We start from the raw sequence: 22126 nt of genomic DNA, 5'->3' as shown, positions 1-22126 counted from the left end.
TTGAGTCTTGATTTAGCCTTCACCAATACCATGGAGGTTTTGCCAATAGTTTGGATTTCTTGCATTCTGCTTTTAGGCCTAATTTGGGTTGTTAACTTCTCTGGCGTGTGGTTGCTCTTTCTTATAAACTAAACAATTATATGATTACCTGCACAATATTTTTCAAGATCTTTTATGTGACTGCCAGTGCTGGACATTTCCACTAGTTATAAAAGTGTTTGAGAATGAATAAATTATTTTTAAAGCTTCTTGCAGTGTATTTGTGTAGCAAATCTGAGTTTAGATAATGCAATCTTGTGTTTGTGCCTGGTTTTTGAGATAGATGTCTGGAAGCAGAAACTTCTCTGATAACTACAATTCCATGGTAGTAATAGAAATTGGTTTTGCATTATTATTTTCCAGGTGTCCTTTCAGAACCTATGAGTTCTCCAGTGCAAGAGGCAGATGTGTCACCTTATGCACAGTACAACAATGTGCCATTTCCCCAAGTTCAGCCTCAGATCTCATCGCCACCTTATTACTCCAACCTAGGCTTTTACCCTCCACAGCATGAGGAATGGTACTCCCCTGGGATGTATGAACTCAGGAGGTTACCCTCAGAGACCTTTTTCACGAGGGAGACAGAGATAATGGATATCCCTGCAGCCAAAAAGCCTAGACTGGGTCACTCCACGGGAAGAGTGAAAGGAGAAGAGCTCTGTGTGGTCTGCGGTGACAAAGCCTCTGGGTATCATTATAATGCCCTGACTTGTGAAGGATGCAAAGGTAGGATGAAATCAGCTAATAGGCACTGCGGCTACTCAGATTTTTTGGGTTTGGTTTTTGGGGTTTTTTTTGTTTGTTTGTTTTTCTTTTGGGTTTTTGTTGTTGTTCTGTGGGTTTTTTTTTTTACTTTTCTTGTTAATTTTATCCAAATCATTACACATATTAGAGATTTGCATTTGGATCCTGTGTACCCTGTTCTGTATTTCCCCCAAGGCAGACTGGCAGTGTCTTCCACCATTGCCCTATGGTTATACAGCATAACAGGCCAACCTCCAGCTCTTGAGCACCATTAGCTTTTGATGAACTGAAGGACAGCTTTCTCTGGAGACTGGCAGCCTGGCTCTGCTCTCTGTGGAAGCTGCTCATGCCATTCTCTGCCTCTGGAAGGAACATGCCCGTGGAGGCCCCTGGGAGCTGAGGGCTAGGCTGCCCTAGAAAATAGCTAAAACCAGTCCAAGTGCCTCATGTAGTGTGTATTAGAGGGAAGTAAAAGCTGTCAGCCCCCACCTGCAGGCTGTTCCCAGGGACTCTCTTTCCTCCAGCTCCCAAAGGATTTGATGGGTGTCTTCAGGTTTGTGAAATTAAAGGATTTCTAGTTCTATGCTTTCTTCTAAGTGTAGCCCCTATCACTAGGGAGGGAGCTTCTTCAGGAAGAAGTTTATATCTGTAGGACAAATATCTTGCTTCTTAGAAGAATATTATTCAGATATTATTATCAGGACAAATGTGATGTAGAAAATTATTGCTGATTTTCTACATGAAAACCCGATTGTCAGATATTTTAGCAGAGAGGGACGAGAGGTTATGTCAACTATCATACTTGAAGAAGTATAATATATCTTTGACAGGGCTGAGGTACATTATGGTCAGAAAAATAGTCCCCCATTTTTTCATCCTGTTCTGCGAATAAATATTTCAATAAAATCTCTGTTTTATGGATAAAGACTAAAGCATGGTCCCTACCAAATTACTAAAATATCTTAATGTGGAATTCACTGTTATAGAGAGTGGACCTGGACCTAATGTGTGCTTTATCTATCACAGAATCATTTGTGAGGGAAAAACAGACCCCAAGAGTCAAACGTTCGAAACATGAATACAGTCAAGACTCATGCAGTTTATTTCAATAATTCCAATAAATAAGAGATACATTTCTTTCTGCTGTCTGAGTGAATAGTCTCCAAGCCAAAAACTGTGAATTAACTCATATTAATTGCTCTCATTATAAACTAAGTTAAACTCAATTTTGATGTGACGATTCCAAGTAATGATACTTTAATTGTGTTAGTAAGCTGTTCCTCCTCTTTAACTGCTGTATTTAATGTGTGAGAAACTTTTCAAAGACTTAAAATTGCAAACTTTGAAATTTGTATAGAATGTTTCTAGAAGAGAGGTTAAAGCTATCAGGTAAATATTCAGACTAAAGCCCACAGTGAAAGGAAAAGTGCATCCACTTCCCTACTGATTCAGTTTGAATCACTCTACATAACCATAATTTTACTGCTTTATTGGGATAATCTATTTTACGTTTTTGTTCTGTTTCATGACTGCAACATCAATTACAAAGAATAGTACCCTTGGTCAAACATAGTAAAAGTTGAATTACTTGAAGATAATGGATTCTGTTTCTACAATAAATTTTAAAGGTGACTAAAGTACCAGCTGATTCAGTACCGAGATGTGCTGAGGACAGTAATTCTGTCTGACAAGGCAAAGCAGATACTATGTTTTCTAGATCTCTTGATCATTCTTGTTATCTGTGGAGTTTTTCACATGAGTATACATCACCTTCAAAGCATGGAGACCAAAATTAGGCTCGGTACTTCAGTTGTGCTCTTATCAGAGCAGTATAACACCACCTCACGTGTCTGTGTCTTGAACCTCAGCATGAGATTATCCCTTCTTTTTTGCAACAAGGCTGCTAATTCATGCTCAATGTGTATCCAAAATAATATGCAGGTCTCTTTCTGTAGAACTAATGCTCACCTTTGAGCACCTCTGCTCCATTGATGCAGTGGATGTTCTTATTCAAAGGAAGAAGCTAAGAACCTTTGCACATATTTTTATGGGATTCAATCCTCTGTGATGAATATGTTAATTTTTTTATTATTATTTCTTTCATGGGTAATGTATTCAGCAACACTTTCCATTCTCTTTGGTTTTCTTTCTTGGGCAGATGAAACAATATTAGGATCTTATCTATTGTCCTTATGAGAATATTCATCTGAAGATATTGGCAGGAGCATATATTGATATATGTATATATATATTTCTTAATATATTGTCATCCATAAACAAATATGTATGAACTATTTCATTGGTATTTTACATAATATTTACAGCACAAGGAGCAATACACTATGTTTAAACTTGCTCCTGGGAGACCATTTCTGAAACAATCTTTGCAGACTAACATCAAAGACATTCTAGTACAGCCTCAGCGTGGATAGTTATACTGGGTTTTAAGGGCCATTGCTAGGTGTTACAGAACAAGTGTGACATAATGTTGTGCTTGTTTAATTAAGCCACAGAATAAGTTCTGTTGAAACAAAAAGCACCCATCTTCGAGATCCCTTTAAACCCCAGCCATTCTGTGACTCTATGAAATGCTAGTTACACAGCCCCTCCATGCAGGCTTGCAGTAGGAGTTTTTGCAGTATTCAAACCACTCCTGTGCTGCTTGATGTGTCTCACACCAGACTAGAATTCTTCTTGCAAAAATAGTTCCTCTTTAATCTTCTCCTTACACTAACACCCACCATGGGCGCATGGGGCAAAGGAACACCAGAAAATGTCTTGATGGTCTGACAGAGCAGAGCAGGTGCTTTGTTAGCAACTGTGAATTTCAAAAACTTTTAAATTTAAAACCCATCAGGATGCCAAACACAGATATTTCCAAAGCTTTCATCTAATCTTTTTACAGCTTCCCTCCTTCAACTTTCATAATTTCCATGAGAAAAAATCAGCATCAGTAACATTGGAGCAGCTCTACCATAATTAATCATATTCATGACTATCTGAGAACAAAGCAAATTCAACATTTCCAGCCAACATGAGCTTTTTGTAATTTGGCGAGATCAGATGAAAATTAAACTGTGCCAGAAAAACCTTCAGCTTTTGGGATTGCTAACCCTTTGTTAGTTTAACATATGCTGTTTCAGACTTACCTTTAAATTTTAGTAAAACTCCTCCTGTTATAGAGAGTCACATTTCTGGCAGTGTAAATTCATTTTGAATTAGTAGTGAATAATATATACAGAAATTTCATTCATACCAAAAGCTAATTTCCAAATTAGTTATGAAGAAGTCTGTTCAAAATGACAATGATTCAAGAGTCACTTCACAGAAAACTGAAGCAAGAATAGGGTTAAAACTAGTGTTTGCCAAAAAGAAAAAAATTATTTTGCTTTTCATTTCAGATCATTTCACTTTTTCATAACTTTTGTTTTCAAGAGAAAGTATTTGGCTGCTTGAACATTGTTGGTTCCTAGCTTTTGAATCCATGTTTTGCCTTTTTCTTTTTTGTACATCTTAAAAAATTTATTGATTTTTTTTTCTTTCTTCCACCATGAAGAAGTAAATGCACACCTGGTGAATAGGTTGAGTGATAAAGTCATCAATCAGTCTTAGAATGTTATAAATATTTGTGCAGAGCTTTTCAGCATTTACTACTAATTAATGTATCATAAACTATAGGACTTTAAATTTACAAATAAAATAATAAATTATATAAAGCAGAGGCAGTTGCCTTTAACTGACAGTGAGAACTACAGTTTAAATCCAGGCTTTTTTTCTCTTCCCTGACCAGTAAATGGTAATGTATTAAAGCCATGTGAGTGATGAATAAAAGTAATGCCTGGGGCTTCTGGAGGCTCTAAGTAATCTGCATTTCAAAAGAGACTGATGCCAGTCAACTGTATTTGTTTGAAGAGCTGCCAATAAAACAGACAGCATGGAAGAGATTTCAAGCAGGAATTACTGAAGATTCAGAGAAATGCCAGATTTTTTTGACCAGGTAGTGGAATTGTTTTACTGGTTGCTACACACTGGTGCTTGGAAGAGATTAGGCAACTATAAAACCATGGGGCAAATTCGGGAAATTGTCATCTGACATTGCACAATTCTTCAAACACACAGACAATTCTTTAGATTCACAACTGAATGTGCTCCGTGATTTGATTATGGGAGACTGGCTCTTATCTGGTCCCTCTTTTAATGCATTAGAGTGTCAGGTTGGAAAACAATAGTTTTATTGTGCCAGGCAGTGGTGATAAGAAAGCAAAAGCTTCTTGAATAGCTCTGGTTAATATAAATGTACACAGACCTCTAGTTTGAAGTACAATATAAATCAGTGATGTGGCAGCAGTAGCTCCTAGGAGTTTATTTCAGAAACCTGTCCTCATATGGGGAGGAAAACTGATTCCCACTGTAGCCAATGCTAAATAGTCTCTGCCATGAGAAGGGCAATGTAAGAAGATTATAATGGCACAGTGACTAATACTAAAAATTCAGAAAACATTGACAGCAAAGATTCTGTTGTTTTGTGATGACCCTTATTTAATCACATTTATTATCTTGTCTACCCCATGTTTTGCCCACAGTGCTGCTCTCACAGATGGGCAGCGACCAAATAGGAGATTTGGACAGATTTAGGAAGGGTCCTCTCAATTTTTTGTATCAGTTGCTATTTGCAGCTATAGTTGTGCAATTTTTGAGTGAATCCAGTGACAATACCAGTAGAACTGCCTGTGCAGGTGAAATTAGGTGACTACTTAACTCATCAAGTGGACAATACTTAGTGAATTAGGCTGGAGGATCTTGTAAACAGGGGTGGAGGCCACGTGTACAATAGGCAGATACAATGCAGCTTCCTTATTAAACTTGGGGGTGGATGAGCAGAGCAGTATGTGGAGCTTCTGCTGCTCCCAGGAGCTGGGGGAAGGGTGAAGAATTACTCATCTCTCTTTCTGCACATTCTGTACATTCTGCACATTCTGCACATTCTGCACCTCAAGAGACTTAACAGACTAGCATTTTTTTTCACTGGTTATTTGTATGGTACCACCCTATGGCTCTAGTGCTGGTGCTCAGCCTGCTACTGGCAGGTTTCAGATTTGGGTCTGAATTTTCCCAAAATTCACAATTACAGGATTTTACTTTGGACTAATGTCTAGTGTTTGGGCTCATTTTTTAAATTCTATGACTTGGATACTGTTGTCAGTACAAGTATCAAGATTTTAATCATCCAGGCACTGAAACAAATTGATCTGGCAGAACACGTGTCATTTGGAAAATCCAGTGCAGATGGAGGTGAACTTCACCTTGATGACTTTGCTTCTCAGTGTTTTCTTTCATCTATGTCACTGCTGTTTTGTACAGGATTCTTCAGAAGAAGCATCACAAAAAATGCAGTATACAAGTGTAAAAATGGAGGCAATTGTGAGATGGACATGTACATGAGGAGAAAATGCCAGGAGTGCCGTCTAAGGAAATGCAAGCAGATGGGCATGTTGGCTGAATGTATGTATACAGGTATTTGCATCATCCAGTCAGAGAGTGCATTAAATACTGGATTTGCTTGAGTGGTGTGGTTTTGACAAAGTTATAAAAGATGTCATTTGTCAGAAAAAGATATCAGATGGCAGGTGGAGAGTGTAGGAAAGAAGATGCTGTGCCTGTGCATCAAACCCTGTTGAAAGACAAATGCACTTTTAAGCAATGGGATTTACGAGGTGGTTAGGGATGCGAGGGCATAAGAGGTGAGCAAATGGTGAAGGAAGGCCAGTCCTGCACTGGATGACAGCTCTTAGTCTGCTTGAGTGGGAAGGAGCAAGGGAAGTGGGTCTGTGGGAGACTCCCCAGGAGTCAGGGGTTTGCAGTGTTATGGAAGCCAGAGCAGGAAAGTCCTGGCGCTTTTCTTTCCTCCTCTTTCTGGGATTCCCCCAGCCAAGTTCTTGCAGGCCAAGTCCAAGTTTTGGCACATACACAATGCCATTTTCAAGAAAAGAGCGGGAGTGTTTCTAGCAGGAACTTTCTGTGGACTTGCCAAATGTATATTCCCAGACCTCACCCAGCAATCAGACAAAGCCGGGTAAGGGCTGGCCCTTTTTTATAGTCTCATTAGCTTTCCTCATGGTGCTACAGGCACATAGGTAGAACTCATAGACACATAGGTCTTCAGAAATGAACCCAATGGATTTTAATAATGTTGCATAGTACAAGAAATATTCTATTCAGACTGACAGTTTATAAACTTTACTGAGCTTCAAGCTGGATAACATAGAACAATGGGGATATTGAAGTACAACTTTGAACTTGTTTAAAGCTCCTCTTTGAGTTATTGCACTATTTTTGTAAGCCTGCTCCTGAAAACATTCTGTAAATATCTGCTCTTTTGCCTTCCATGAATAAGACTACAATTTATTCTTCTTGATGGCTCCAGTCACTTTAGCATACACGTATGTGTGAAATCAATTTAGGTTCATACAGGAAATTAATCTACTTGGAATTTTTAATATATTTCTATCCTCCAATCTGATCAGAAGATGCTATAGTAACTGTTGGTTATATGAGAAACAATAAGCTCCATCAATATTTCGAAGGTGTTGCCAGCATAATGTAATTAATCTTTCATTCTGCAAATTGAACAGGCTGCAAAGATCCTGAGATAGGACATATTCTTGTGCAATACATAAATATATGAGCAGACCCCACTTCGATGGAAGAACTCAATGCATTCTGCATTGTCAGAGGAAAATAACTCCCCTGTGGAGCTCACCCCTGATCCATTGCTTCAAAATTTTGAGGATTCAAAATAGCTTGAGTCACTCAGTGCAACAAAAAACCCAACAACCCACTGCTGAAAAAATAAAACCAGGTCAGCGTAAACAATACTGACTGGGACCACATGAAACTTTTATGCTGGCCTATCATTTTCACAAGCTGGCATAGGGGAAATAAAAGCCAGTGGGTGCTGCTGCCATTTGACTCCCTCTCTGCAATGGAAACACGGGGTATCTTGTGTTGCTCATGACTTAACCATAAGTGTGCTCTAATGCACTGCAATGAGGATGTTTGGCAAGGCAACATTTAATGGCTTTAAAGCAGGAGTGTGTTGTATAATTGCTTTTTGTTCAAGGCAATCTAGGACAGTAAAACATGAAACTTCTGGTAGTATAGGGCATTTATTTGAAAAAATATGACTAGGAAATAAAAGGTTACCTTGAACTTTGTTTCACTTACTCATTTTGTAGGATTGTAATTGCAAGCTCTGTGGATTCTTTTTTCTGTCTGAACAAGGAGCTGAAGTATTATACATATTTATGGCACAACTACTCAACAATCTTTCTCCTGCCCTTTATGTGCAAACTACAGACAGACCAAAATTACTACCCATCAATTTCAGTCATTTGCTGTCATTTGGATCTAAACTGCAAGTTACTTGGGTGAAATGCACACCTAGGGAAGACCCAGGTTCTGCCACTCTTCCTGGAATTTAATACCCATTGAAACCTAGCTATTTCTGAGCTAAAAAGTGATGTCCTGTCTCACACACAAGTTTTTCAGATGACTTAAATGGAGCCAGAATAAGATATCAAGGTAATACTTAGTAGCAAGAAGCATGAGAAAAATCTGTCTTGATGCTTAAGGCAAATGTAAAGCAAATTTTCCCTAGGAAGGCAATAGACCAGAGCCTAAGCTGGTGGAAAACAGCACAAGCCCATTAACAGCACCAAAGGATGCACTGAATAATTTAGAAAAAGAAATCTATGGTGCTGCATGGCACCACAAATTACATGGCTCGATACCAATTATTATCTCTATCATTCCTATTCCCTCCTTTCAAGGTATTCTTTGCAGGTCTTATTTTAATCATGTAAATTTCCTCTTCTCTCAGCAGTTCAGGTAGGTCATTTTATATAGGGCTTAAACAGGAAATTAAAAACATTCACAACGAGATTCACTGGTTTCATGGTATCTTCCTCCACATCATATACTCACTGAATAAGCCTCTTTTCCTGCTTTGCATTTTTAAAGGTGAAGAAAAAGAAAGAAAGAAAGAAAGAAAGAAAGAAAGAAAGAAAGAAAGAAAGAAAGAAAGAAAGAAAGAAAGAAAGAAAGAAAGAAAGAAAGAAAGAAAGAAAGAAAGAAAGAAAGAAAGAAAGAAAGAAAGAAAGAAAGAAAGAAAGAAAGAAAGAAAGAAAGAAAGAAAGAAAGAAAGAAAGAGTCCTGTGCTTAAAATAAATAGGTTTATTTTTAGATGAATACTTAGGTTTACTTGTTCATTTGTGATTTCTGTCTTCCACAGATTGTGTAGGGTACCTATTGTTCCCTTCTTTTGTTAGAACAAGAAAATTTATAGTTTTTAGGACATCCAAACAAGGATGCTTCCTGGTTCAAAGTACTGAAATGTATCTAGAACAAAAAAAAAGGAAGAAACAATCCCATACCACAAATTCAAAAATCCTTTTTTGCAAGTGAAACTCTATAATAAAATCAGAGCTTTATGTGCTCCTCTAATACAATGAAAAGCAAAATAACAAGACCAGCTGGGTAACTTCTTAAATATATTTTAAAGGTATTTTGCCAATCTGAGTTTACATTTTCAGCTGTTGGTCTACCTGTGTAGCGAGTTAGTAAAGACTAAAGCCCCTCCTCTGTGTGGGCTTTCTTTCCAAAAATTGTGCACAACAAGCCTAGTATTGCTTAAGGATTATTCAAAATATCCAATGCCCTTTGTGTAAGAACAGCTGCACCTCCAGCACTGTTTTGGATCAGAGCAAAAGAGCATTATTTTGATGACAGTCTTCCAGTTGTTCCTATTTTCTGCACTTTGGTTCAGGTCTTGGAGCACAAGAAAGGCTTTTCTCTTCTATAAAACTGAAACAAATACAGTATACTTCCAGCACTAATGGGCTTTTTAAAGAATAGATTAGACCTGGTCCAAAGCAAGACCCCTGACACGCTCAGTGTGTGGATTCTGGGCCAGCAGAGACAACTCTTTTGCTCTGCAGATAAGCTCCATGTGGGGTATACTACTCAGAGAGTGTGCCTAACTTGTCTCAGTAGGCTCACACCGAAAGACAGTGACATGTTCAGGAGATGATCTGCACAGGTAAGAGGGTCGTTGGTGTAAAGGGCCTCCATGGGCATGTCTAAGTACCTCTTCAGTGCCTCAGGCATATATAAATCCAATTGCTTTGTGTTGCATTATGTGTCCTAGGTCTCTTAACAGAGATACAGTGCAAGTCAAAAAGGCTACGGAAAAACGTGAAGCAGCCCCCAGATCAGACAGTCAGTGAAGACAACGAAGGCCATGATGTGAAACAAGTAACTTCTACAACTAAAATATATAGGGTAAGAGAATTCTTGTAATAGTTCATTACTGGTGATGTGATTTTTGTTAAGTGCATCTAGTACAGTGAATAAAGAGTATTGAAAACCATCTGGAGCTACCTCTGTTGATTAAAACTTTATCTTCCACTAAGTCAAGGAAATACCTTGAGTGTAGATGTAGTTCTGATATTTTTAGTCAAAACCTTGTAAAGCATCTGTAAGATCCATGCAGTATCTTTTCTGTGGTACATTTATCGCATACATTGAGGTGTGATATTAAAACTTGAACATACCTAGTAATCTGCTAATAATTTCCTTATTTCTGATAATTAACCACACAAACCTATGCAGTTTAAAAACATTATATACCTCTCTTCTGTACACTTCTGTACACTTCTGTACACTTCTGTAAAAGACTCAGTGACAAGCAAGCCTCTTATCTCCTTGGTCTCCAAATGGTGAGAAATGGATGTATAGCTTTTGCCTAAAGCAGGAGAGGCTACATCATTACTATGACTGCATTTCATGATGGACTTTTTTTTTCTTTTTGCCAGTATAGGAGAAGGTAGAACTTACCCCAGAGCAGCAGAAACTTCTTGATTATATTATGGATTCATACAGTAAACAACAAATACCCCAGGAGGTGTCAAAAAAACTAGTAAGTATATTGATAAATTCATTTTTGTAACATAATATGACATACATAATATGACAACATAAAAATGACAACATAAAACTGATAATGACGTTCAGTATTACAAGGCAAAAAATATCTATAGTCCGCATAAGTAGGTGTAGTAAGTAGAGCAAACTGTGGGCTTACACTTTAAGTATGCTGAAAGTGGGACAGAATCTTTCCCATTTAGTCAACAATTAGACAACATCTTTATGAAACTTAAATGTTAAGAAAAATCTTTCAACTAGTATAAGACTCTTATGACCAAATCTAACCTTTGCTGATTGGAGCTTTGTTTTTTCCATTGTCAGTGTAGGCAGTGATTTGAATTTGACTTGCTGTCAAGCTTCTTTTCCTGTAAAGACACCAGCCTGGAATCTTGAAAATATTTTCTAGAGTAAAAGACCCTATCTACTTCTTACGCTACCTTCCAAAATACTTGGTTTTGACAACATTGGAGACAAATTACAGTGTTTGGCGGAACTCTTGCCTGGTCCAGTCTAATAGTTCTTGTATTTTATGCTCCTAAATAGGAAATGTCAGTGAAAATTAACAGATTTTGTTTGGTTTGATTTTTGACAGTTGAATGAGGAATTCAGTGCTGAAGGAAATTTTCTGATTTTAACAGAAATGGCCACCAGTCATGTGCAGGTTCTTGTGGAATTCACTAAAAAACTACCAGGTACATCCAGGGTGTTGGGGAAATATTTGTTATTACAATGCTTACATGCCTTTTTGTTGCCTTTTGGAAAGCTTTGCGTATATTTTAAAGACCGTTTAAAATGCCTGATCCTTCTACACACTGTTTAGATATTGTATAAAGAAAAGGTGCTTTGTGCTCAGAAGAATAGTAGACTGAACAATCCAAATTCTGCTACTCCAAGATGTGGCACCCTTTAGCTATTGACAGAGAAAATGCTCAGAGAAGGGATTGTGTCTGCAGAGAGATTTCATTTTTATCTATTGCTGTAGTGCCAAATAGTCTGCCTCTAAATTACCACTAACACTTGCTAGACTATACTTGATTCCCTTTACTGCCTTTCTAGCAATGCCTCTAGGTTATAACACCCACTGAATTGTGAGTCCCACACAAGAGCTTTCTCTAGCTGGTGGCACCAATATTTATGGTCCTTGCATAGTGTGTTATGGACAAGTGCTGAAAATCTGAGTTTATTAGCATTTTTTAAACTCTCAAGTTCATGTTACCACAAGACTGAACACTGGGCACATAGTAGGCACCCTTAACTAAGGAAGGTGCATTGTAACACTGAAAGCAGCATGGCAGTGGGAAAGGAGTGCAGAGAGCTCTGGTGGAAACACAACAGAAGATGTTAAGGAGCAGCATCAGGTTAGACGAAATTCTCACTATTGGTTATGCACCACCACCCTTTGGTGATCCTCTAAAATACCATGAACACTGAAATACGTGTGTAATCCTCATAAACTTTGGGGAGGTTCAAATCAGTGTCATGTGCTGAAGTCCAGGTTTGAATGTCTGCAGCAGTTAGCAAGCCTACTGACACCAACATCGAGGTTATGCATATGTGTGGCGCCTCACATGCAGGAATTGCAGGACAGAAAGAAGTGGGAACTGTTTCTATTGTTGTCTGATTTGTCTCTAATGTCTCCTCAGGCTTCCAAATCCTTGATCATGAAGACCAGATTGCTTTGCTGAAGGGCTCAGCAGTAGAAGCCATGTTCCTCCGCTCAGCTGAGATCTTCAGCAGGAAACTTCCCTCGGGACACACTGTCCTTCTAGAAGAAAGAATCCGCAATAGTGGTAGGTATCGTGTTCAATGAGGCAAAACCAACCCACACCATTCCATTTCTGTGTCAGTATTTGGCCCTTGGGAAGCTGGTAAGATTGTTTAGTAGCATTGAGATAGACTTATCTGAATGTTCTTTACATTACCTAGAACAAATCTAACTGAGCCTTGAGCCTAAAGTTCATAAGGTAAAGGCTTCTTTACAAGTACCTTGAAATTTTATGAATAATGCTGCATCAAATAAACCTAGTGCATGTCTCTAGTAATAAGAATGAAAGAATGATGAAGAAGAACTATTACCATTTCAAATTGTTCACATAAAGTATTGGTAATTATGCTTTCAAAGACAATCCCCATAAGAAGAAAAGAAAAAAAAGATTTTAGGATGTTACTGAAGATGACTGAAGGCAAGCACCTATTCTTAGTGTTGTTCTATTGAATCACACTGAACAAGGTGCATAGAAGAATTATAAATACAGCATGTTCTGAGTATGTTTTTTGCTTCTTAAGGTCCATTGAAAGCTCAGTGACTCTGATAAGTTCCACTGGTTCTAGACATAAATCGTAAATATGAAAAACCAAATGGGACTAGATATTGTTTGTTCCTTAGAGCAGAAGAAGTTGTGTTGTACATTATTATGTATTCTTTGTGCTCTACCTATAAAATACTGAATGTTTTGCCTTTTTCTGTATTGACCAGCAAGTTTTATTCAACCCTCAGATATGTATCAATGAATATTCAAAGGGATCAACAATTCCGAATGAGAGAGTGAGTCTATACATTCTGCCTTCTGACTTTCCTTTCTAAGGATCAGAAGGAGAGGAGACAGAAGAACATGTAACCTCAATATTAGTCAGGGGAATGGGCTTGAACTCAGTTCAGAAAGTATTATTGATGTAAGCAAAATTAGGCCAATACTTACATATTTGATTTACTGAAAAGGTTCAGAAAATTGAAAATAATTCACTAGCTGAACATATGTATTTATTTTGGCGCACTCATTTATAATTAGTAGTTTTTTCTATTTCTTTCATTTTAATTGACTATAAGAGGGTACTATTTGATGGCGTGGAAGCAGTGACTTCCAGAGTGATATGAATAGCTTCTGGTCCAGGTTCTGCAGGCAGAGAAGTATGCCAAGAAGGCCAGATATGTTTCCTGGAAACTGTAATGAGTTGTCACATATCCAAATGTCTTCATTAAGAGGTTATTTTACTAGATTCTAACCCACATTTTTGATTAAAAAAAGGTTTTGGAGAAATGAATCCATATAGCAACATGATTACTGAAAACTTCTCTAATCTGTAGAATGAGTATGAAGCTTCTTTGTTCTGGGTATCAACTATTCATTAAAAAAAAAGCCACCCAAAAGCAAGAAATAATTTAATCCAGAACATTGCATAAGCCCTTATGTCATACCAATAATTTTCCTTAGTCATAATTTTAAAATATTCTGTTAATTCTCTGCAGCTATGGAATCTGGATGAGATGCAATATTATATTTTACAAGTTTGTGCTTGACTTCATGATAATACAACTGGCTGGAATACTACATTGTATCCTGCCTCAGTATTATTTACCTGTCATGTTGCAGATTAAAAAAAAAACATTTTGTGTAGAACAATTTAGAATAAATTTGTGTAGAAATTTCAAGACAAGTAAAAATGTGGTATGTTTCCTGCAATTCTTTTTTTTCTGTGGGGAAAAACTCCAGGGTAAATTAAAAGTAGATTGTTAGACCAAAAACCTGGGCTGAATAGTTCCCAAGAAACAAAACACAATAACTTTTTAAACCTGTATGCATGTATAAATACAAATGTGTATCTTCTTGCTCTTGGAAGAAGCTTTCTAAAACATTTTCCCTCAAGCCAGGATCAAGTTGAAGACATAAGAGGAAATTCTGATGTTAGAACTTCCCCCTCCACATATTACAAAAGGATAATGTATTATCCAGCTTACTGCTGCTGGCTGCATTTTTTCCTTCTATTAATAGCCAGAATAAAAGAACTCACATATTTTATTTCTCTACTTAGTGCAAATTCAAACCTACTTTAAAAGATTTTCCTTTGCTGCATTTAATGGGGCTGTGAAAATAAAAAAAAGCAGCTTGTAAATCTTTGCATTTCTACTTTAATTGCTGCTACTAGACCTATTTAACTTTTAAATAAATTAAACTTTGAAATTGTTTTAAAATATCTACTATAGAAATAACTTATTTTTGCAGTTTAAATACTCATTATTTTCATGTGTCAAAGTTTAAACAAAATTATAGAAAAGCATCCAAATTCTTCTGTTATCATTGTTTACAGATACAGCTTTCAATGTTATTTCAATAATATGTAATATAAATTATAGTAAAATAAAACATTACAAATATTAAATATTAAAACATTAAATATTATGCACTTCACACCCCTGAATGTCATAGGATTCAACAGCACAGCTCTAGGTTTCATAGTAGCCCGTACCAAATGTGACATTAGAGTAGAAATGTAAACAATCTCTTCCAGTCTTAACCAGTAAGAACAAATGCTACTAAAAGCTGCAGCTGCCCATTATCATGTCATAGGCTGGTCCTGGAGACAAAAATGGCCAGAAGAGATTAAACTCCTCTTTTTCCATATGCCTCACTGGAAAACAAACAAATAAACACAGAAACAAAAAAGGCTAAATGCAGCAAACTGAAACATACAAAGACAACAGAGAGCCTCAGAAGAAATTCAGTGATGGCTGAGTGGGAGTTTAAAAATCAAGTTTACAGGTAACAAATGAAAAAACAGGATCAGGATCGTTTATGACTCCTAGTGAGGTCCTAAAAATTGTCATGCCAGCAGCCATAAATTATTGCTGTTAGTCAGAATTTCTGTCTGTATATTTTTAGGTACAGACTAATGTCTGAATATCACAGAAGTTCTATTGTCAAGCTTTGATGCCTGTATCCATAAAATCAGGGAGGGTGGTGGTGATCCTGCCTAAAAGTCACAAGCTGTCCAGCCTTCTGTCACCTGCCACCATTTCCACTTTGAAGCTGCTCTCATCTATTAATATTTATATCTTCTCTGGTCTGCTTGTATGGAATGTTTGGGTTTTTTTTCCTGATAAAGAAGTCAGAGATCTGGTGGTGATGACCTTTGAGCATTATCAGCATTCATTTTCATTCTCATGCTGATGAGGCATATTTTTATTTCTCAGCTTGTGCATATTGCTCAAGTCCTGCTGCACCTCAGAGAATGCCTTTGTTTGAGCCCTGATGGTCTTTCTCTGTAAGCCACTAGGAAAATTCTTGCATTAGGTGCTCCTGTGACTGAAATCCTCTCCTACACACCCTAATATTTAGACTTAATGAGAAATACAGACTTTTAAAATTTAATGTTACTGAGATTTGTTGCCATTTACTCATCTTATTTGATGTTTCACTATGCATATACCATATTGTGATTGACTCATTCTGTGAAAGGCTAGTAATTCTAGTATTTTAATGCTTGGTGTTTTTCTATTATGTTCAAATCAAATTCTCCCCATTACTGAGCAGCACACTATTTCTAAAAAACAGAGTTGAGATACAGAAATTTTTCTCTGTGAGGATTTGTAGTTTGTTTTGCTAAAGATTGCAGGTTTCAGTAGTCATGAAAAGACAGAGATTTTTATTTCGTCACTTTACTCTACAGAGCAGTTCTAGGAATTTGACTATTGGGAAATAAAATACTGATATTGACAGAAAGGGAAGAATCTGGACCCAAATTTTAAGTTGGCAGCAGGACCTCTGACATTGTGAAACACACTGTTGTCTTCCTGGATGGGGTACAGGTGCTGAAGTACACTCAGATCCAAGGAAAAATAGAAATAGCCGCACTTTCAAAGCATTGGCAAGAGGCCACCTCTTGCCTTTGAATGTGGGATACAAAGTTCCCACTGATTTGGATAAGAGGCTCCTGCAACCAAAAGCAAAGTTTGATATTGGAACATGGATACTGAATTACTTCCATTGCCCTTGTCTTTTATAATTTGGTTATTAATAGTGAGCAAGGGTGGTGCTTCAAACCCCCCTTGTGCTGGGGTTTGTGCAGAGAAACAAAATGATCTTCACTGATGTGTCCAAAGTGTCTAACCCTCCAAATGGTCATGTGCATCCTCGTGGAAGGAGACACATCAGCCTCTGACTCAAGGCAAAACTGGCACACTGCCCAAAGCATTAAGCAATTTAGACCACTATAAATTGCAAAATATAGGAAAGAGCTTTTCTGCACAATCTACTAGACTGAGTCATCCAGTTCTAGGTACCTGAAGCACAATTAAAGTTGCCAAAATTATTTAAATCATATCTACACAATAGTTCTATACCAGTCAAAGCAAAACAGATGTCAGGAACCCAATCTCTTTTCTTCTGCATAAGTGTGTTTCTTCAGGCCAAAAGCATTTTTAAACTCTGCCTATGAAGACCAGCTCAAGGCACTGCAGATGCTGATACTGTGTGCCAGACCACATTTCTGTCTTGACTGCAGGCACTCAGGCCACTGCCATAGGAGGGTATGTGGAAAGGTCATATGCACCCTCCTTACAGGCTTGGTTTGTTGTTTGTTTCGTTGGTTTTTTTTTTTTTAACTAAGGTTTCTTTGCTTGCAATTATGACTTAACAGAGGTCCTATAGATTGCTTTAAAGAAGATGGGGGTTTGGTACTTGGTTGTGAGTTCTGCTCAACACATGCTAAGCCTCAGTAAAGTTGGCCATTTAACCCCTACAAGATAATGGCAGACAGAAAACGATGTGCCCATGCTCTGGTGTGTCTTCTCTCCTGGCTAGATTTTCCCCTGGTTTGGCACTCATCATCACAGGGGTGAATTCGGTCAGTGTTTAAAGTGCATTTATGCATTTGAATAGCTCAGAAGGGAGAGCTAATAAGCAGCATGAAAAACAATTCTGGTAGATGGAATAATGTGAAAGATAAAATGTAAGTTTGTGAGTAATTAGAATATTTTATTCGCATAAAGCAGCTACTAATATACCCTTGGTTTCATATTCACTAGTGTTTAAATGTTTATAAAGAAAAAATGATCTCTATCTATATTAATAACACAGTGTTAGTTGCTGCTAATTAGCATTTACTCTCAAGCTTTCTTCTTGCAATAGATTAATTATTCAGTTTTGCAACACAGCCAAAGTAGAAGAGAGAATGCTGTCTCAAAAAGCTGGCAATACTGACCTGATATCACAGTAAGCATACATATTCCAGGATTATGTTAAACAGATTCATGGCCTGAAACTGCAAGCCTTATGATATCAGGTATCAGTCATCTTTACCTTTAAAAAGTAATCATGGCAACAAAACTCTAAAAAAGACAAGATCTAAAGTAATGCTGTGCCTTGAACTACAGATGGGGATGAACTTGTGCAAATAAGGGATGTTGAATGAATAATGTTCATGGGTTTAAATCTGCTCTAGTTTGATGCTGCAAAGCTGCACTCAGTAAAGCTTATATTTCCCACTGACCATACTTGGGTTTACAGCCAGACATGCATGAACACAACAAAATAACACACAATAAAATGATCTGCAGCATCTTCTGCAGGTGGCTGAGTTGGATTAGGTAGGAATTTGTATAACACAGAAAGATGCCCAATGACATATGAAGGAGAAGCATGTTCTTCCTGCCATAATGCGGCATGAAACAAGGTTTTTGAAACCTTTTTGAAGAAAGTTAGGAAGGAGGCACTATTAGCAGTTACCAGGAAGCTCTGCCTGCCTGACAGCACTGTGCAGGGCTCTCATCTATCTAAATATAGAAGGTAAGGAGGAACTAACTTTTCTGTTCACAGTGAGGCCAGAAATATAATTTCATTTATTTGATTTTTTTTCACTATGTGATTTTTTTTTTTAAGCTATAACTTGTAGTAACGACTTCAGGAAAATCATGTAACTCACTTCTTCTCTAGCCTTTCCAGTTACAAGCACCAAATTACCTTTAATTCTTGTTCTGATAATCTGAAGTGGCAACATCTCATACAGTAGCTAGGAAAAAATAAGTAAGAACTATAAACATCTGTTTCCTGTACTTCCTGTTTTTTTGGTTTGGTTTTTTTTTGGTTTTTTTTTTCTTTCTGTTGGAGTTTATTAAATCCAAACCGAAGCGTTTACAATCACATTAGAAAACAGCTCCCTCTTGTGACAGAAAAACAATTTGTGTAACGTGCATGCAGGAAGATTAACTAATAGCAGGGAAACTCCAGCATAGGTGGGATGACAGCAAAACTACTAAGAGAAAAGATTCCATTATCCTAGTTCCAAAATTGCTAATTTTTCACGGATTTTTTCCATAATTGTCTTGTGACATATATCAGTTTAAAGATTTTGAAGTTATGTTTTCCCTAGGAAAAGTGGTAAATCACTTGCATTGCTCAAACATCCCTTTAAAATTCCCTTTCATCTCTATGGTTTTTATTGTTCTGTTTGCAGTACACTAATGCAGAGTTCTCTGCAGTAATTTCATTTCCTTTCACATCTATACGCATATTTTGCTTCACTCTTCCATACTTAATGTCAGCTTAGAAGCTCTCTGGGCAGGGATTGTTTCGCTACATGCTTAGGCATTGTTTGGAGCAGTGAGGACGTGAATTTAAGTCCTCACTAGCTTTTCCATATCCTGTTTGCCAGCACCATTTTCATCCTACTTCTGCTATATAGACAATAGGATTTGAGAAGTTTGGGGTCACCAAAAGCAATAAATTAATCCAGCTGAAAGCTAGCCTGACCTTCGAAAGAAAAAAGAGAAAAAAACATCAAATGATGACTATGAGAAACAAATGATGGGAGTCAGCCACAGCCCACTTCCTACCATTTCTTGTTTCCTGTCCAGATGATTGTGCCCAGCAGCACAATACCTTGCACAGAGACTTCTAAAAATGTCAACTTTGTCTCAGACTTTTCTCATGTTGCTGCTGAGCTACTCATTTCCTTGAAAGGAATTCATTTGCTCTGCTTTAGGGCCCAGCTTTTCACTTCTTTTTTTTCTACTTTCATGCAAACTTTAAGACTTTGGTGTTCTATATATATGTGCTACTTACATATTATAAGGAACATTGGCATTTCAAACCACCCAAGAGGGAGACAGGGGGTTCCCCAAAAGTTAGCAGCAACAGGTATTCAAAATTTTAAGTAGGTAATGCTAATGACTAACAGCATAAGCCTCACAGCGCATTAGATGCTATGACTATTGTTTGCCCTGAAAGAAGAGGCAGCTGTGTTACTAACTTTTACAGGACAAGCTGACCCACATCATATATATCCCTTTAATTTACTTAGACTCAGTAGTATTGAACTCATCAAGGAAACAAGATTTGTGGTTTGTAATCTGAAGTGAACATAGGTTGCTCATGTCATGTGTTTAAATACATGACTCAGCCATGAAATAAACCACACCCTACAAGACCATTCCTACACCGCTGAGACACATAACTATTCCACTGCTAGAAGTAAATTCACTGTCACAGCAAAATGTGACTCTTTCATAGTTGAGTCAAGTGACTTCATGTTTCCTTTCTTTGAGTTCCACACGCTGAGTTTCAGTTTGAATTTTGCCTACTGGGGGCACTCCAAACCGCACTAGTCCTGGACTTCAGCTTGGTGTTGTACACAACACTCAAACCCACATTAATTCACATGGTTTCCAAAGGAAGTTACAAAGACTTCTCCTAGAACAACTCAAAATTAAGATTAAATCTACAAAAGATCCTGTGGCCCTCATCTGTGGGAAGCAAGGAGGTTCCCATCCTTTCAGCCAAGGAAGGCCAAAAGGTTCTTACTGCAGAACCACTGGTTTGGATGTCCACACTGCTTCAGAGCTGCAAGCAGCTGCTGTCAATAGTTTAGTGTCTGCTCTGAGTGACTCACATATCATTTAAAAAAGGAATAATTTTGATGTCACAGAACTTCTCTTTTACACCAAAAAGCAGGATGGAGTACATCTGTAATTCAAGGCTAAGTAACAACATTGTGACCTGATGACAAAGTCAGCAAGAAGAAGTCCCATTGGCATGCCTTAGTTTGGAAACCCCAAAGGCTTCTGCTGATGGTGAATCACCTGATCATATTCTTAAATTGGCCTGGATTTTAGCTATTTTTGGCTCTGTATTGTATAATACATTATTTTATGCTTTAAGGTAGTAGTAGTTGCAAGCAGGTTGATCTTGGACTGCAGGTAATCCTAGACTTAATGAAAGTTTCAGGCTAAATAATAGGAGTAATTAAGTGTCTTTATGGAGACAACTGAAGCAACTGCCCAAGGCAGTTGGCTGTAGAGTTGGGCTGGAATTAAACCATACGCCCTGAGAGGTTTCCACATAACTAATGCAGAGACAGGGAACACAGGATCTGCTTCGCAAAGAGGATTATCAGCAGACAGGAAACCACCTATGAGACTTGTCCTGAAGATCCAGATGGACAAATCTGCAGAGTGAAATGAATTGTTTGAAAAAAAGACTTTGAAACTATGCAAAAAGAAATTAACAGTGTTTGCCTGTGTCTAGTTTGCTCTGGAAAACAAGGATGTGCTTGCACTTCTGTAACTAATTGTCTTGCATCATGATTTCTGTAGTAGATTTCTCCCACCAAGACAGTCAATATGAAATATGAAATAATTGCTGTGTAGCAATAAACCAGAGTGCTTCAATAATTAAGACATACTATAACTTTTTTCATTCTCACAGGTATCTCAGATGAATTCATAACTCCCATGTTTAATTTTTATAAAAGCATTGGAGAGCTGAAGATGACACAGGAAGAATATGCACTGCTCACAGCCATAGTTATCCTGTCTCCAGGTAACTTCTCATCCAGAATTAAATATTAGCGGTTGTGGAAAGAAAGCATGAGGAGCAGACATGAGATTTGTAAAAACTTACATTCTGCATGGAGTAAGTCAATGTGCATGCTCATTCTGTATATTCAGTTGTTAAACCAGAAAAAAAACACAGAAATACAAACTCCAAATGTCCTGCTATGCTATTTGGTTTTGAATACAAGGAAGAAACTGCTTAATTAACATGCTTTTAAAAATTATGGGTATCTCTTCACTGCTTAGCAAAACAGACTTCTTCCTTCAGAAAAGCCCAGATGTGGCTACATGCACATTGCCACTGACCACTGTGGAATGCTATTTATTTTAAAGGGAAATTGGGAAACCCTATAACTTAGAATAACTTAGAGTATGGCAGCGGAGGTCTTCAGACTTTATTGGGAGGTTTCCAAACCAGATTTCATGAAAGATGGGAAGGTGAAGCATTTCCATCACTCTTTGAGTTACTGTGTCTCAGGAAATTTTTTTACACCAAAAATCCCATCCTTCTCTTTTCCTCCCAATCCGAGTATCCAAACACGTTTCCACATGAACAAAATAAAAATACATGTATTTTCTAGCAAGGAAATTTAATCGGAGGATGAAGATGTTTGATTTCACCCTCGTGACCTGCTTTTACACTCTTCTCTTCTGGCTAAATTCCCCAGGAGTACTACACCTCCAAGAACTTAGGGTGTTGCTCAGTTTTTGAAATGCATTGCACGACATACTCTGGTGCAGAACCAGAGTATG

General features: G+C 37.6%; 1 protein-coding gene across 3 annotated transcripts in view; it reads left to right on the top strand.

Annotated features, from left to right (window-relative positions):
* Window positions 1-22126, top strand: part of NR1H4 (nuclear receptor subfamily 1 group H member 4) — a 30720-nt gene that overhangs the window by 7688 nt on the left and 906 nt on the right. The window contains exons 2-8 of one of the 3 annotated variants that reach the window (XM_030960374.1): window positions 403-765; window positions 6145-6285; window positions 9989-10122; window positions 10661-10759; window positions 11360-11459; window positions 12411-12557; window positions 21246-21359. In XM_030960374.1, the coding sequence (XP_030816234.1) occupies window positions 403-765; window positions 6145-6285; window positions 9989-10122; window positions 10661-10759; window positions 11360-11459; window positions 12411-12557; window positions 21246-21359 (1098 nt within the window). Of the gene's footprint in view, window positions 1-402; window positions 766-6144; window positions 6298-9988; window positions 10123-10660; window positions 10760-11359; window positions 11460-12410; window positions 12558-21245; window positions 21360-22126 lie in introns of all 3 variants that reach the window. The other 2 variants (XM_030960376.1, XM_030960377.1) reach the window with 2 other exon arrangements.

Source organism: Camarhynchus parvulus, chromosome 1A (genome assembly GCF_901933205.1).
Source record: "Camarhynchus parvulus chromosome 1A, STF_HiC, whole genome shotgun sequence".
Taxonomy (NCBI): Eukaryota; Metazoa; Chordata; class Aves; order Passeriformes; family Thraupidae; genus Camarhynchus; species Camarhynchus parvulus.
The sequence above is the reverse complement of the archived record's forward strand: the minus strand, read 5'-3'. Positions and strand labels throughout refer to the sequence as shown.